Source organism: Hyperolius riggenbachi, chromosome 11, assembly GCF_040937935.1.
Source record: "Hyperolius riggenbachi isolate aHypRig1 chromosome 11, aHypRig1.pri, whole genome shotgun sequence".
Classification (NCBI taxonomy): Eukaryota; Metazoa; Chordata; class Amphibia; order Anura; family Hyperoliidae; genus Hyperolius; species Hyperolius riggenbachi.
The window spans coordinates 135,131,041-135,149,276 of NC_090656.1; the positions used below are offsets into that span (position 1 = coordinate 135,131,041).

Here is an 18,236-nt window from a genome sequence, read left to right on the forward strand (position 1 = left end):
GCATCAGGAATTCATCAGTGCAAAGCTGCTTTGCAGAGCAGAATCAGAATCATATTTATTTCGCCAAGTGCGGTGGTTGCCACACCCGGAATTGTTTGTGGTACACATCGGCATGTAGTATTAGTACAAGTGCATAGTGCAAGGAGAAAATAAAGAGAGGAAGAAAATTAAAAAGAGAAAGTCATTGACCATAGTAGTGCAAAAAACAGAACAAAAAAACAAACATGTAATGAACAGATAAGACTATACAAGCTATTTTGGCCTAGGTGAGAGTCATCCTACTGGGCTTCGCTGTGTGCTGTGCTCGAGTTCAGCTGGAGTTCAGAAGGAGCACTGCTTGAGGGAAGAAGGAGTTCCTGTGCTTGGAGGTTTTGGCGGGAATAGATCTGTAGCGGCGGCCTAAGCGCATGCGGTTGAAGAAGTGACTGCCGGGGTGGCGAAGATCGTTCGTGATCCTCTTTGCCCTGGTTCTCATCCTGGATTCGTAGAGGAGGTCCAGTGGTGGTAAGGGTATACCAATAATCTTTTCCGCTGCATTTATGACCCTTTGTAGCCTGTACTTGTCGCTAGAGGTGGCTCCACCATACCAAACGATGATGGAGAAGCAAAGGATAGACTCAATGGTTGCAGTGTAGAAACTTAACAGCTCCTGGGGCTTACCAAGCTTCCTTAGTTGTCTTAGAAAGAACAGCCGTTGCTGAGCCTTCTTTTGGCATTTAGTGGTATTTTCACTCCATCTCAAGTCATTGGTGATGGTGGTGCCCAGAAAACAGACACTTGATACTCTTGTGACTTCCATGTAGAACGGATTTAGAGGGGGAGGGCGCTTTCTGAAGTCACAAACCAATTCGACAGTCTTTGCTGCGTTTAGGACGAGTTTGTCATTACACCAGTTGCAGATACGCTCGACCTCGCTGCAGTAGGCACGTTCGTCATCACTGTCCATGAGGCCAAGGATGGTAGTGTCGTCTGCGAATGTGATGACCTTAACCTGCTGGGCGGTCTGGACGAGCTCAGCTCGTCCAGTACCGCCGGAGCCTGCCGCTCAGGCCCTGCTGGGCCGATTTGGCTCAAATAAAGTGCAGCACACGCAGCCGGCACTTTGCCAGCCGCGTGTGCTGCCTGATCGCCGCCGCTCTGCGGCGATCTGCCGCGAGCAGCGGCGAAAGAGGGTCCCCCCAGCCGCCTGAGCCCAGCGTAGCCGGAACAAAAAGTTCCGGCCAGCGCTAAGGGCTGGATCGGAGGCGGCTGACGTCAGGACGTCGGCTGACGTCGATGACGTCACTCCGCTCGTCGCTATGGCGACGATATAAGCAAAACAAGGAAGGCCGCTCATTGCGGCCTTCCTTGTTTATTCTGGGCGCCGGAGGCGATCGGAAGAACGCCTCCGGAGCGCCCTCTAGTGGGCTTTCATGCAGCCAACTTTCAGTTGGCTGCATGAAATAGTTTTTTTTTTATTCAAAAAAAACCCTCCCGCAGCCTGCCTGGCGATCTTAATAGAACGCCAGGCAGGTTAAAGGGATACTTAAGTCTAAAAAAATAAAAAATAAATAATGATCTTTACTCACCTGGGGCATCCCTCAGCCCCCTGAAGCTGTATGGTGCCCTCGCAGCCTCGCTCCGATCCTCCTGTCCCCGCCGGCGGCTACTTCCGGGTTCGGCGACAGCCGCCGACAGGCTGGGAACGTGAGTGATTCTCCGCGTTCCCAGCCGCTATATCACCCTCTATGCTGCTATAGCGTATAACATATACGCTATAGCAGCATAGAGGGTGATATAGCGGCTGGGAACGCGGAGAATCACTCACGTTCCCAGCCTGTCGGCGGCCGTCGCCGAACCCGGAAGTAGCCGCCGGCGGGGACAGGAGGATCGGAGCGAGGCTGCGAGGGCACCATACAGCTTCAGGGGGCCCCAGGTGAGTAAAAATCATTATTTTGTTTTTTTTAGACTTAAGTATCCCTTTAACACGGTCGGCAGTTGGGGTGCAGGTGTTTGTATACAGGGAGAAAAAGATCAGAGACAGTATGCATCCTTGGGGGCACCAGTATTTGTGGTCCTCACTCGGGAGAGGCAGCTGCTGAGTTTGACTTGTTGTGTCCTGTTTGTGAGCAAGTCCTTGACCCAAGCGCAGAGAGTAAGATCAATCCCTAGTCGCGCTAGGTTGTCATGCAGGATGTTCGGGCAGATAGTATTAAAAGCAGAGCTGAAGTCTAGGAAGAGGACCCTGGCATAGGCGTTTGGTCTGTCCAAATGTTCCGTGATGAATGCCAGGCTTGTGTTGATGGCATCCTCTATGGACCTGTTTGCTCTGTATGCGAATTGAAGTGGATCTAGGAGAGCATCAGAGTTTTTCAGGTGCTTGAGGATTAGTTTTTCAAAAGATCTTCATAACAGTTCGAGTAAGGGCCACGGGTCTGTAGTTGTTGAAATCCGTGACTCCTGGTTTTTTGGGCACTGGAATGATGGTGGACCTTTTGAGGCAGGAGGGTACTATGCCTACCGACAGGGATTTCTGAAATATAGTGGTCAGGACAGGGGCCAGCTGGCTAGCACAGGTTTTCAGGCACATAGAAGACACGCCATCCGGGCCGGAGGCTTTCCTGGGGTTTAGATTCCAGAGGTGCTTGTGTACATCAGACACCTGGACTGCTATTGGTGCTGGGAAGACACAGTCTGTTCTAGAAGTGGATGCAAGGGCCTGGGGTACTCCGGGGGTGGACACCTGGTTTCCTGAAGGGATGGGTTGGAGTTCAAAACTACAGTAGAATTCGTTGAGTTTTTCAGCTAGATCGAGGCTTGGGGGCGCTTGTTGAAGGGGAGTTTTGAGGTGTGTGGCAGCTCTAAGGCCTCGCCAAACTTCCCGTGGGTTGTTTGACCGGAGGCTGTGGCCCAGCTTTGAGTATTCCTTCTTTGCAGCACTAAGTTCGCGCTTGAGGGTGTATCTGGCTACCTTGAACTCCTCTGGCGTTCCAGACTTGTGTGCTGCCTCTGATTTTCCGGAGCCGGCGTAGCTTGCCATTGAACCATGGCTTGTTGTTAGGGTAGTCCCTGAAGGTCTTTGTGGGGATGCACAGCTCTTCGCAGAAGCTGATGTAGGAGGTGACATTCTCTGTCCATTTCTCCACGCAGGGTGCCGCGAGGGCATCACAAGAAGAATACAGGATATTCAGAACAGCAGTAAGCTGAAAGAGAAATTTGCCCTCTCGGTCCTCTGAACAAAAAAAAAAAAAAAAATATATAGTATGGTCCGGTCTCATTCACGCACAAATATTCCACAATTTTCAGCCAACAGCAAGTTTCCACTGAACATTATTCCAGATACACCACAGCCAAAAGGGAGAAAACGCAAAATCTTTTCCTAGTAATCATGTCTGATGGGGTGCATTATTTTCTAATAGAAACTGTACAATCTAATGCTGGATCCACACCATACAATTTTTTGCGGCAGATTTACTTGCCAGATCAATTATTTCCAGCATGTCCAGTCTGAGGATTTTTTTTTTTCTGATCGGTTTATGGTCACTTCTATGGAAATCGATCAGAAAATCACTCAAAAATAAAACAATCGATCCTCCGATCGGACATGCTAGAAATAATCGATCTGGCAGGTAAACCTGCCCCCCCCCCCCCCCCCCCCCCAAAAAAAATGTGTATGGTGTGGATCCAGCATCAGATATTTGTGACTCTCCTGCACGGATAAAAGGTTGTCCAATTAACTTGGAATCCAGGAGCTGGGCTACCCTAGCCAGCTTCATTGATAATATTTAATCCAATTTTTAAATGTTCGGTGCCAGCTTTTGCTTAACCTGCTTAGCAGTAACCTTGGGATGGAAATCCGCAGCCCAGAGCGGTAATCCCGTGCCTGAGTGAGTTATATGCAGCAGCTGTGTCTCTCTGTGGTACGTTTCTTTTTTTAGGGTCTTTTTACACTCTAAGGGCTCTTTCACAGTGCAACGTTAAAGTCGCACGTTACAACAACATGTAACGCACAGTAACTTACAGCAATGAAAAATCAATGGGCTGTTCACAGTGCAGACGTTGCGTTGGTGTCTAACGCTGCACGTTAAATGAAAGTGCTGCATGGTATGCGTTATACATGTTTTTAGCTGAGTTAGACTGTTTGCACATGCTCAGTGAATTTTTTTATTTTATTTTTTTACGCATGCGCCGTTTTCGTTCTATCACTGTGCGACGAAAATGGCGCACCAAACGCAGTGCTAAATAACGTCAAAGTTATAGTCTCACTGTGTTGCATTGGGGGCACGCTATGCGACCTTAACGTCGCATCAAACGCAACGTCTTACTGTGTAAGAGGCCTAAATCTGGAAATAATCATAACGCCAGGGAGGTTAATACCAGTCGCTTGTCAGTCCTGCTGATCTCTTGGGTTGCAATAGTGACTGAAACACACCTAAAACAAGCATGCAGCTAATCCAGTCTGACTTCAGTCAAAGCACCTGATCTGCATGCTTATTCAAGGGCTGTGGCTAAAAGTATTAGAGACACGGGATCAGCAGGAGAGTCAGGCAACTGGTATTTTAAAAAGGAAAGACCTATATCCTCAGTTTAGGTACCCTTTAAAGGACTACTGTAGTGAGAGGTATGTGTAGGCTACCATATTTTTTTTTCCTTTTATGCAATACCAGTTGTCTGGCTGTTCTGCGGATCTTAGGCCTAATACATTTAGCCATAGACCATGAACAAGCATGCAGCAGATCAGGTGTTTCTGACATTGTCAGATCAGACAAGATTAGCTGCATGCTCGTTTCTGGTGGGATTCAGACACTACTGCAGCCAAATAGATCAGCAGGGCTGCCAGGAAACTGGTATGGTTTAGAACAGTGATCTGCAAACTTGGCTCTCCAGCTGTTAAGGAACTAAAAGTGCCACAATGCATTTGCCTTTATGAATCATGTCTGTCAGACTTCCGCAATGCATTGTGGGACTTGTAGTTCCTTAACAGCTGGAGAGCCAAGTTTTCAGATCACTGGTTTAGAAGGAAAAACATATGGCAGTCTCCACATACCTCTCACTAGTTGTCCACACAGGCGACCAGGGTTCAAATCTCGGCTCTTCCTGTTCAGTAAGCCAGCACCTATTCGGTAAAGATCCTTGGGCAAGACTCCCTAACACTGCTACTGCCTATAGAGTGCCCCCTAGTGGCTGCAGCTCTTGCACTTTGAGTTTGCCTGGAGAAAAGCGTGATATAAATGTTCTGTGACTGTCTTGTGTCTTGATATGAAGGCTGCCATTTATTTCCTTTTAACGTGTTTTAGTTCCTGGACGTAGTTTCTACGTCCAGGAACCATGCGCGCTCCCGAGGCCGATCGCGTGCTCCCGGCCCGCGGTTCGTCAGCCAGGCAATCAGTGAATCGGGCGATGGTGCCCGATCACTGATTCCTCTCCCCCGCTGAAAAAGCGACAGCTTCTCTCGAAAGCTGCACTTTTTCTGGCTGTAGCGTCCCCCATGCGTCCCTCTAAGCGTATGTTACGCTTAGAGTGACGTCATGTAAACAAACTCATCGCCACCAACCTGTGGCCAAAAAGTAAAACTACAACTAAAAGTAAAAAAAATAAAATTCAAACACATTTACATTATAAATCTTTGGTTTACATCCCACCCTCCCAAAACTACCCAAATAAAATGTTTAATACAAAAAACAAAACATTACAATAAAAAAAAAAAAAAAGTAAATATTTACCTAAGGGTCTAAACTTTTTAAATATCAATGTAAAGATGAAGTATTTCTATTATTTTTTTTTTTTTTTTTTTATTTTAAACTTGTAAATAGTGATAGATGCAAAACGGAAAAAATGCACCTTTATTTTCAAATAAAATATTGTCGCCATACATTGTGATAGGGACATAATTTTAAAGGTGTAATAACTGGGACATACGGGCAAATACAATACGTGAGTTTTAATTATGGAGGCATGTATTATTTTAAAACTATAATGGCTGGAAACTAAGAAAAAAACGGAAAAAATTCATTATTTCTCATTCTTCCTGTTAAAATGCATTTACAGTAAAGTGGCTCTTAGCAAAATGTACCCCCCAAAGAAAGCCTAATTGGTGGCGGAAAAAACAAGATATAGATCAGTTCATTGTGATAAGTAGTGATAAAGTTATAGGCTAATGAGTGGGAGGTGAACATTTCTCAAGTGAAAACGACGGAACGCGAATGGGTTAAGCAATTCAAATTGCCTGGCTGTCCTGCTTATTCTCTGCCTCTAATACTTTTAACAAACATGCAGATCACATGTTTCTGACTGAAGTCAGACTGGATTATAGCCATATGCCTACCTCACTTGTGGGATTCAGTCTCTACTGCAGCCAAAGATATAAGCATGACTTTCACGCAACTAGAATTGTTTGAAAGGAAATAAATATGCCAGCCCTCACTTCAAGGATGAGGCTGACATTTATTTCATTTTAAACAATGCTCATTGTCTGGCTGACCTGCTAATCCACTGCTTCTAATGTAAGCCATACACTGGTGGATTGCCACCAGATAGTGCCTTCTGATCTAATCTGATTACAGAGGGATCTATTGGCTGCCTACACTGCAAACAGATTTTGAATCGATTTCACTATGAAATTGATTCACAATCTGTGGAGCTGCCGCCTCCCCCAGCATACATCACCTGATCCGGCCAGCGCGAGTCCCCCGGTCTCCGCTGTCTCTTCTCCTCTTTGGGCTTCAGCTTCACTTTACTTCCTGTCAGGGGAAGTTTAAACAATAGAGGGTGCTCTACTGTTTAAACTTCCCCCGACCGGAAGTGAAGCCAGCCGGAGCCCAGCGCAGAGTAGAGAAAGTGGAGACCGGGGGACTCGCGTCAGCCGGATCAGGTAATGTATTGCTGCTAGCGTCGGTCATCGGACATTTGAACGACGCCATCGACGCACTCCCTACCCGCCGGGGATCGAGCGATATTTTCCGCTTGGACAGATCAACGGGATTGATCGATTTGAGACGGAAATCGGTTGATTGGCAATCGTTTGCGTATCGATTTCACAGCAGATTCGATCACAGTGATCGAATCTGCTGTCTATCAGCGGGAAATTGAATAAGTGTATGGGCACCGTAACACTTTTAGCCATAGACCCTGATGCTAGGTACACACCATACATTTTTGTGTTAGATAGATTGCTCGATAGATAATATACGACATGTCCAAACTTATTTTCAATCGTTTTTATGATCGATTTCTCATAGAAGTGAATGGAAACAGATAAAAAAAAAATGATAAAGTCGAAGCAGAATAGAGCGGATGGAAAATAGAGAAAAAAAAAAAAGAAAAAAAAAGCATTGTGCATACCCAGCTTGAGCAAGCATGCAGATCAGATGTTTGACAAAAATCTGACAAGATTAGCTGCATACTTGTTACAGGTGTGCGAGTCAGATACTGCAACCAAAGACATACAGGACTGCCAGGCAACTGGTATTGTTTAAAAGGAAAAAACATGGCAAACTCCATATCCCTCTCACTTCAGTTGTCCTTTAACCTCCCTGGCGGTACAACAAATCTGCCAGGGGGCAGCGCAGCACTTTTTTTTTTTTATTATATTTTTAAAGCATGTAGCTAGCCTAGCGCTAGCTACATGCTTTCCCCCTCCCTTCGCTATCCCTCCCACCCATCCGATCGCCGTCGGCGCTTTTACCCTGCAGGGAATCCCGTTCTGAACTGGATTCCCTGTATGGGCTTCCCCGTCGCCATGGATACAATCGCGATGACGTCATCAACGTCGTGATGTCAGCGGGTGTCCCGATCCGCCCCTCAACGCTGCCTGGCACTGATTGGCCAGGCAGCAAAAGGGATCTGGGGAGGGGGGGCGCGCGGCGGATGGCGGCGAATTGGCGGGTAGCGGTGGCGATCGTTATGCACACGCAGCTAGCAAAGTGCTAGCTGCGTGTAGCAAAAAGAAAAAAAAATTTCAAAAAAAATTATGTAAATCGGCCCAGCAGGGCCTGAGCGGCACCCTCCGGCGGCTTACCCAGTGTCCAGCACGGGGTAAGCCGCTAAGGAGGTTAAAGGAATCATCCGGCAATCTCTGCTACCCCCAATCTACTTGCCCGGGGTATCCTCCAGCACCTTGCAGACGACATGTCCCATGCCACAGCTCCACTCCCAGCCGCCGGCCCGGGGTCTCCAACGGTGTCCCCCCAGGGCGTCCTCTGCTGTGTCTGTGCGAGGGCCGCTGTTAATCAAGCCTGCGCAGTACAGTCCGGACAACATGGACTTGATTAACAGCGGCGCTCACATAGACACAGAGGACGCCTTCGAGGTTAGAGGACGACTTCGAGAGCTTCTCTGAGGTCTGTGGATTTAGCTGCTTAAGGTACATACAACATACACACGTCGGATTTTCGCAAACGACCCGTCGTTTGAACGTCAAATCGGGTGTGTGTACAGTCTGAGGTTCAGCTGATAAGATTGGACTTGAGCGACCCGACGTGTGTACGAGCCTTTAGTTGGTGATTTCTGATGACTGTTCATCTCTGAGTCCTATGGGAGAAAAGCGCTTTACAAATGTTATTGTATTATTATTATTGTATCTCCACTGTGTGTGGTATTTCATTGTGGAAAGACAGCTGCTCTTTCCTGGAGACCCAGACACAACTGTATGTCAGTCTCTACACACAGGAAATGCCATAGATAACACTGTCTTCCTTATCCAGAAGCACAGAAAGTTACCTTGAGTTTTCACTCAAGCTCCATACACACGCTAGATGAAACTCGGACAAGGTGGCCGATAATGACTGCCTCTGCCGTAAATCCAGTGACAGCCCCCAACCATTTTCAACAGAGATCTAACCTGACTATCTAGAGGCTTACCTTAAGAAAGCAAACTTTTGTTTTTCTCTACCAAGGTATTTTTCGGACTATAAGACGCTCCGGACTATAAGACGCATCTAGTTTCAGAGGACAAAAACCCAGGAAAAAAAAAAAAAAAAAAAAAAAAAAAATATATATATATATACCTAAACTACACTTCCCAGCTAAACTTACCCTTGCTGACCCACTAGCTACACTACACTAACCCCTGCTGCTCCCACAACCTACACTAACCCCTGCTGCTCCCACAACCTACACTAACCCCTGCTGCTCCCACAACCTACACTAAGATACACTGACCCCACTAAGGTACACTGACCCCACAATCTACACTATGCTAAACTGACCCCCACAACCTACACTAAGCTACACTGACCCCACAACCTACACTAAGCTACACTGACCCCCACAACCTACACTAAGATACACTGACCCCACAACCTACATTGGTCCCTACAACCTACACTGACCCCCACACCTACATTAAGATACACTGTCCCTCACAACCTACATTTACCGGCAGTGGCAGTGCTGCTGTCTGCTGGTCCATGCAGAGAAAGAAGACTTCAGTGAGATCAGTCCGGGACTCTGCGCAGGGTCTCGGTTGCGTGATCTGCGGTGGTGAAGCAGAGTCCAGTTCAGGAGATCAGCTGGAGCTGCCCTTGTGGGGTCCGTCTGGGTGAGAGGCAGCTCCACAGTAACATCGATCGGGGTCTCGGTGGGGGGAATCCTTTGCTGCGGAGCTGAAACAACGTTGACGTGCTGGCGCTGCCCACGTGGTGCGTCCGGGTCAAAGACATCGGTCGGCGTCTCAGCGGGGGGAATCCTACTCAGCAGTGGAGGAGCTAGAGCCGTTGCTGGAGCCACGTGGGCCATCTGCTTGAGCTGCCCACGTGGTGCGCCCGGGTCAAAGACATCACTCTGGGTCTCGGCGGGGGGATCTTTATCAGCAGTGGAGGAGCTGGAGCCATCCGCTTGAGCTGCTCACGTAGTTTGCCAGTTACCAGGCATCGGTTGGGGTCTCGTAGGGGGAATCCTCGGCGATAGTCAAGCTGCAGCCCTGCGGGCCATCCATAGCGAGCACAGGGTCACCAGGGAGCCAGAGTGCCGCACAACATCCACTTATCCATTAAAGAGCCAGAGCAGCTTGGAACCCGACTCAAATCAAGCCTGATGACATACGGAAGCAGGATGCAGGACTCTGAGCCCACGGCTGGATACTAGGTGAGGGCTTCCGCTATGTCCTGCACCTGCCTGTGGGGACACTTGGCCACACATTCGGACTATTAAGACGCAGGGACTTTTTCCCCTCACTTTTAGGGGAGAAAAAGTGCGTCTTATAGTCCGAAAAATACGGTACTGTATCTTTTTTTTTTTACTCACTGTCCTAAGGTTGTGCATTGTTCCCTCCGACTTGTGCAGCTAAAATAATCAATCCTTTAGTGATTAGACAAGAATGATCATACCAGTAAATCAAAAGTATACCAGAGCTGAACAAGTTATTAACAGGGGGAGCAGGCATGTATTGCATGCAGTCCTCATGCGCACCGCTCGCCCCCATTTTCCTTCGTCCCCATCCTTTCTCACCTAAATTGCTGCAGCAGCTCATTCCTGGTGAGGCTGAAGTGCCCAGGCGCCCGATGATGGGGGATGGTGGGTGGTGGTGGTGGGGGGGTGGGGAGGGCCGGGGGGGAGGTGAGTACCGCATCCAATACCTGCCTGCTCCCCCTGTTTTTAATCACTTGTCTTGTTCAGCTCTGATATCCATTAACTAAACTGTGCTAAAAATTCAATACATTTGGTGAGAAAACAGTTTAACCCCTTCAGTACCTGCCCCCCTAAAGGACCGGAGACCACTTGCACTCAAAACGACCGCATACCAATGAATCCCAACGTCTCTATGACGTCAGAGCTCTGTGAGCCAGTCAGGAGCAGCTTTCATTGGCTCCTCACCCTGTGATCAATGTAAGCCGATGGGATTTGCGTACATTGATGACAGGGATGACTGTCATACCGACAGTAGGGCAAGTGAACTGTGGCGGGCAGAGAGCGATGCGAACGGCAGGAGCGACGAGAGCGCATGGCGGTGGTGAGATGAAACCTACACCCTGGCAGTAATAACAGCCTCCAAACAGGGCGTAGATTTCAATCACCGCTGTCTGGAAATGGTTAAGCAACATTGCATCAGCAGTGCTGCAGAAGCACAGTGCTGTATTTAGTCAGTGAAGAGTGAAAAGGGCTGGTCCTTTCCTCTGATGTGTTATGCTAAGTACAAACAATGCAATTTTCTGACAAATTTACTGTTTTCAGATCAATTTTCAATTCACTTGTAAGGGGGGGGGGGGGGGGGGGAAATCGATCAGAAATCAGATTGGACATGTTAGAAATAATCAATGACAGAAAATCTGTCAGAAAATTGCCATTGCATATCCAAGCTGAACAGAAAGACAGACCCCAGAAAGAATAGCACTGGGGATTGACCACTGTATACAATATAATTATTATATATATATATATATATATATATTTATATTAACAGATGCCCACCTGATATCCCCAAAATGTAGACCCCCCCCCCCCCCTCTGATCGAAATCTGATCAGAGAGGGATCTATTTCTTCCACACACTGCAAACCGATTTTTTTAATAGATTTCAGCAGCTATGCTACAGACTGCTGCTACCGACACATAGTACTGTCCCCATGGCCCAAGAGCCCCCCCAAGTTTTACTATTGCTCCCCTGGAGCCCTGTTCGGATGCGGAGTATCCTTCCATCTCCATCCCCGCAGGTGCTTGTTTTCCATGATCCTGTGGCATGTATATACTCAAGTAACGTGCCGCCGGGTCATGGGGACAGAGATGCAGTGGGGATGAAGACTGGAGGACATGGGAGGGCACCAGCTATATAGGTGACTGTGAGTACTCTGCATCAAAACAGGGGAAAGCACAATTAAAGCATACTCGAGGCGAACCTTGGGTAAAAACCATATACTACATTTGGAGCTGCTATTGGGTTAAACAATATCAGTTCCCTGGCTGTCCTGCTGACCCTCTGCGTCTAATACTATTAGCCATAGTCCCAGAACAACCATGTAGATCAGATGTTCCGGACAATACTCTGACAAGATTAGCGTTGTGCGTTTCAGGTGTGTGATTCAGACACTACTGCAGCCAAAGAGATCATGCAACTGGTATGGTTTAAAAAGAAATAAATATGGCACCCTCCATTTCTCTCTCAGGTCAGTTGTCCTATACAGAGCCTGTCATGACCAGCACTGTTTTAATGATGGATTGGGGTCTCAGGGTGAAATATTTACCTGTTCTGACGTACCATATTGCTATGGTCCAGTGGCGTTTTGTAGAAGTCCTCCCCCCAATCATTGTGTCCTAATGATCCCCTTTGTGGCCTCCTAACGATCCCCTGCATGTCCGAGGTGTCCTCCTGCACTGTCCCTGTATAAATGTAATTAGTGGCAGCCACTATCACTCACCTCATCCTGGGAGCCCGCAGCGATCAGCTGCTGTCCACCTTGTGTCCTCATTGTCATCCTCTGTGTCCCGCCTGGCTCCCACTCTGAACGTAAACAGCGGTGGCAGCCGCAAGCATCACTCACCTGACCCTTGGAGCCTGTGCAATCAGCAGTTTGTCTCTCTCACTCCTTCCCCCTAGTGCAGGCACTTCCTGGTCACGTCATTACAGAGGCGACCGCCACTAGGGGAAAGGATTGATAGAGACAAGCGGCTGATCGCGCAGGGTCAGGTAGCTGCCGCTACTTACATTCACAGAGGGGGAGCTGAGCACCACACCGGGGACACAGTGGACAGCAGCTGATCGCCGCGGGATCCAGGATGAGGTGAGTAATAGCGGCTGTTGCTAATTACATTTATACAGGGACTGTACAGGAGGACACCGGGGAGTGCAGGGAGTCCCTGAGATTGCGACGGGTCGGCGGATCTTATTAGCAGGCAATTGTATTTTGGGACTCCCTGTATTTAGACTATAAGACGCAGGGACTTTTTCTCCCTACCTTTGGGAGAGAAAAAAAAATGCATCTTATAGTAGGGAAAATGCGGTAATCTCTCCAGGCTGGTGATTGCAATGCCCAAATGATGCTGCAGGAAACCAGTCCCAATCCCTTCGGCCAATAGTAAGGGTGTGTTCACACATCCAATTTTTATTGGCCATTGATTGTTCAGTTTTACCACTTCCATGCAGTATGAGATCAAACTGATTTTGAATACCATGAGCAAATTGTAATGGTACGCTCTCCGACTACATGAAGGTGATAAAATTGGCCAATCATTTGCCAGTAAGAATTGGATGTGTCTGTTTACACCAAATCTGGAGCACTAAAGTTCTAGCCTAGCGGGGATGCACAGTGCACACCAATTTATGACAATGGCATGCAGCAGTGTGTTGAATTCAATGCATTCATTGTGTATTGTCATGTATTGGCAGTGTTCTCACCAGGCTCTTTTAGCCGGGTGCTGCACCCAGCGAAATTTGGTGAGCACCCGGCTGTCAGCTCGCCTCCTCCTGATGGATCGACCGTGCATTCCTCCATCACGCCTTACCCAGGTATTTTTTCATGCAATGCAGCATCTGTTTTGTGTTGCACTGTTACAGTGATCTGCAAACTTGGCCCTGTAGCTGTTAAGGAACTACAAGTCCCACAATGCATTGCAGGAGTCTGACAGCCACAGTCATGATTCATAAAGGCAAATGCATTGTGGGACTTGTAGCTCCTTAACAGCTGGAGAGCCAAGTTTGCAGATCACTGCACTATACCGAACTCAGTAAACTTGCCCCAACTGGGTATGTGTACAAAGCTCTTCTGAGGTACAGATAACTATCTGACTAATCAAACTAACAAGTGATTAAAGGACACATCTGTGCAAGTACAAATTAAAGAAAAAAAAAATCCACTTACCTGGGGCTTCTTTCAGCCCCTGCCAGCCGTCCTGAGCCCTCGTCGCAGCTCCACTCACCGCTGGTGGCCTGGGGTCCCCTCCAGCGCAGGATATCTACTGCGCCTGAAGGAGCGGCTCTCTGAGTCTCACTGACATCATCCGGACTATACTGCGCAGGCACAGTAGTTGTGCTCCTGCGCAGTAGAGTCCAGATGACGTCAGCGCGACCAGTGAGCCGCACGGCGGGGTCGGCTTCTCTACCGACCAGGAGCCACCGCACACAGGACGGGTGCCAGGGGCTGGAGGAAGCCCCAGGTAAGTGGATATTTTTAATATGCTCGAACCTTCCCTTTAAGCATTTACTTTCAGATTCTGATTAGCCTTGTACAAGTTCCAGTTCTGCCCACATCATTGCTATTTACAGAGCAGACAAACTAGCTTGCCTGAATTCAAAATGACACCTATATTCCTGCCCAAAACACAAAGTGGAAATCTTCTCACAATGGGCACACACAAAGAAAAAACTGCCAGAGGTTTAAGGGCGCTAGTATATTTTAGGGGACCCTGCAGGAAATCTCACCGCAGCCCCAGTCCTCCTCCATCCCCGCTGGCCGGCCATAAGGATCGCGACCCGCGGCGGGGTCGGCTCTTGTATGCCCGCACGTCCACGTCATCTGGAGCGTACTGTGCCTGTGCAGTAGTTGTGCGCAATATGCACCAGATGACGTGAACACGCAGGCAGGCGCAGAAGAGCCAACCCCACTGGCAGGTCGCCATCATTGTGGACAGCCAACGGGGACACCGAAGAGGACCGGGGCTGCAGCAAAAGACTAAGACTGCTGCTTGGGGCTGGAAGAAACCCCAGGTGAGTACGAAATAGATTTTTAAGTTCACCTCGGTCCTTAAAGTGTACCTAAGAATATAATATACTAGTGACCTAAGCCCATTTGAAAACGGGCTCTAGGTCTGTCATCACCACACGCCGCGTGCGCGCACCCGCCCCCTCCGCCTGCCAGCCCGCCCTGCGTCCTGTCCCAACGGCTGTCAGTAGTACCAGTAGTACTGCGCAGACACAGATCGCTCTCGGGAGCACGCAGGCGGCCAGGCAGGTGTCGTACACCCCGACTCGCCAAGCTAACGGGGCTTCTAAAGGGCAAATTAAGAGGCAGGAGGATGGCATGGGAGCAATCGGTGCGCAGGGGGGCTGGAGGAAGCCCTATGTATAAAACTTTTATATTCTTAGATCTCAGGTTTTGTTTAACGGCCCTCATGGGTATCTAACCTGCAAGCTAAGTGCACACATGGCTGTGCTTGAAAGGGTGAGATTTCTGCCATGTGTGTGTGGGCGGCGGGGGGGGGGGGGGGGGGATGGGTTGTGTGCATTTTTACTGCGTTTGCGGTTTTTAACCGCACATGCATTATTTTCTAACGTTTTGATGCGTTTGTGGTTTGCATATACATGACGTATATGCGTTTTTCAATTGTGTTTTATGCAAATCACTAGGAAGACAACAGGAAGCGGAAATACATCAGAAAAAAAACATACAAAAACTCATACCATTGACTTTCATTATGTGCATTTTTGAAAATTATGCAGCAAAATCAGAGTTTTTTAATGCGGCCCATTGACTTGCATTAGTTGCAGAAACGCAGCGTTTTCCAAAACACTAGCGTTTCTGCTATGTGTGTTTCTAGCCTCAAGGAAACCTGAGACATCTATAATGCTGGTGTTAATACTTACCTGGGGTTTTCTCTAACCCCATAAGGTGCATGGGCTCCCTCACATCCTCTCTGACTGCTCCGTTGTCTTGTAATCCCGCCAGCCACGCTCTACTGTAAGTGCCCCCCCATCGTGCTCCCGCATTTGGGAGCGTTGTGCGCCTGCGCAGTAGTACTGTGCAGGCACAGAACACCCCTGGGCACGGGAGCATGGCAGAAGCGCACGACTGGCCAAGACAACGGGGTGGCCGGGGAGTATGGCAAGGGAGTCCATGCACCTCATGGGGCTGGAGGAAGACTCAGGTACCCAGATTATAGACTTCTAAGGTACACTTTAACACCCTTCCCTCCCATGGGCATCACTTCTTTTGTATAGTGCCTAAACAAGCATGAAGTAGAGGTGGAGTTGCGCATGACCTTCAAAGTAAATAGAGGTTGCACATGCGCTATGGAGGTTGCGCATGCACAGAAGAAAATGTATGCTGGAAAGAACACCCCCTATTTCTTACAAGTTAGTGCTTGCAACCATATTGCCAGAGTAGAAAGCAGCCAAAGGTTTTCTCAATTAGACTAACGCCAATCTTCCCACCAGGGGCACAAACAGAAAGAAAAACCTGCCAAAGTTTAAGGTTTCCCCCATTATGTCCATAATTAAATTAAGTTGTAAACGGTCTTTCCAGCAGCCTGTGCCTCTACAACTTCTCTGGAGTTCACTTCTCTGGAGTTCACCAGCTGGAACTTGTAGTTCTTTATTTGTTGACAGCATTGAAGGGCAGCTACACTAACCTGTTGAGAAATGCGTTGCCGAAGGCGCTGAGCTTCCTGAAGGGCTTCTTGGGGTCCACCACCAAGGCGTTCCCGGGGACCACCCCCTCCACTGGGCCATGCATAACGGCGATGAAGGAGTCTGTGGTGGGCTCGGGGCCGATCCTCATGCCGGGGAAGTCCTGCTCCATCAGGTGTCTGATGAACGTGGTCTTGCCGGTGCTGTACTGGCCCACCAGCAGCACCATAGGCTTGTTGTGGAAGTCGGCATCCTCCAGGGCCGGCGAGTGGAAGTCGTGAAAGCGATAGGTCTCTTCTAATGGGAGCAGCTTATGGACGTACAGCTTGCGGAGCCCGTCTGCCACCGTCTGGAAGAGCTCGGGCTCCTTCTTCCTGCGGGCGTCTTTACTAACCCAGCTGAACATGGTGACAGCCGGAGTAACGGGTAGAGATGGGGAGAGCAGACCCTTCTTATAATCAGTCCTTCAGCGGCTGCGCTCCTGGTGCCGTATCCTGCTTGGCTGCCCCTTATGATTTGGTCACACGCTGCCTCAGTACCAGCGAGCCTGTCACTGACATTTCCCTGCGGCCGGGTCGGCGCAAGGATATCAAGTTGTAACCGAAGTTAGTGGGTCTGGGTGGGACACAACAGACTAAAAAGTCAGACACTGGCTGCCACGGCTCGGATGGGGCGGGGCGCTCTCTAGCTCACACGTATGGGGACACCCCGTGTAGACTAGTACAGGGCTGTGCGGCGGGGGGAAGGGGTTGTGTAGGGTGCAAATACAGATTCTTCAGGCGGGACGGGGGGACTTTATAATAAAGCTGTAGATAGGATGTTATTTGGTAGTGTGCTGTCCTGTGGTACTCCGGAAATTTTGAAGTTGTGTATTCAGCAGCAGTCAGTGCTATGGCAACACGGCAGGAGGAAGGAGTTGGGAAAGACCACCACCCTGTTGCACATAGCGATGGCGTCACTGAAGGATTCTCCCCCTCACTTTCTTGCCAAGTTCTGGCTCATGACGACGTGTGTGGAAAGAAATGACAAAGCTAGGGCTTGGCCCATCACTCATCGATGTACAGGAAATAGGGGATTTGGAGGGCGGATTTTAATGCTTGCCACGCAGGAGAAAGTTGTGCGAGCTGATCAGACGTGGTAATCGGATTCACAGCAGTGTTTCTAGGTACACACTATGAGATTTTCTGAGGGCCTGTACACACTGCTGCGCTTGCGCTGCGTTTTTAAAATCGCAAGGTCTTTTGAAAAAGAATGAAAATCGTGATGACTTGTACACACTGGTGCGATGCGGTTTTAAAAAAATGCAATCGCAGTGCCTGCTGCGCTTTTTTAAGAGCAGCGCATTAAAAACGTTTTTGCCTGCGTTTTTCAGAAGTCAGTATCCCAGAAGACTCTGCAATCTCCTGATTCCTGTTGAAATGTAAACTAGAAAAAAAAACAAAGGATTCTTTAGCCAATCAGCAATTACAAGAAAAACGCAAACGCACAAAAAACGCAGGCAAAAGCGCATGCGTTTTTAAAACTACATGCACTTTAAAAACGCATGCGCTTGCGATTTTGCTTGCGTTTTTCAGTGTGTACAGGCTTTACTACGATTATTTCCAACATGTCTGATCTCCGATCAATTTCTGATCGATTTCCAGTAGAAGTGAACGGAAAACTGTCGGAAATCAGATTGGACATGTTGGAAGCGATCTCACAGGAAATTTGCCAGAAAATCTCATCATTCTTATTATTTTTTATTTATATAGCGCCAACATCTTCCGTAGTGCTGTACATAGTACAAACAAATAATGGGGAACAAATATACATAAGAAATACAAGACACTACAGTCATGACATTGCATAGAATAAATACAAATACATACATAGTTGATGTCTAGTTGGTACATGTACATATGTTAAAATTACAGTAGTATGAGAAACACTAGGAGGATGTCCTTGCCCTTGCGAGCTTACAATCTAGAGGGTAGTGGGGAGGAAAC

General features: G+C 48.3%; 1 protein-coding gene across 1 annotated transcript in view; it reads right to left on the minus strand.

Moving 5' to 3' along the window:
* Positions 1–16,884, minus strand: part of EHD1 (EH domain containing 1) — a 104,822-nt gene extending 87,938 nt beyond the window's left edge. Inside the window, exon 1 of the mRNA XM_068261223.1 lies at positions 16,254–16,884. Within this exon, the coding sequence (XP_068117324.1) occupies positions 16,254–16,657 (404 nt within the window). The 5' untranslated portion in view covers positions 16,658–16,884. The remainder of the gene's footprint in view (positions 1–16,253) is intronic.
* Positions 16,885–18,236: the final 1,352 nt, after the last annotated feature.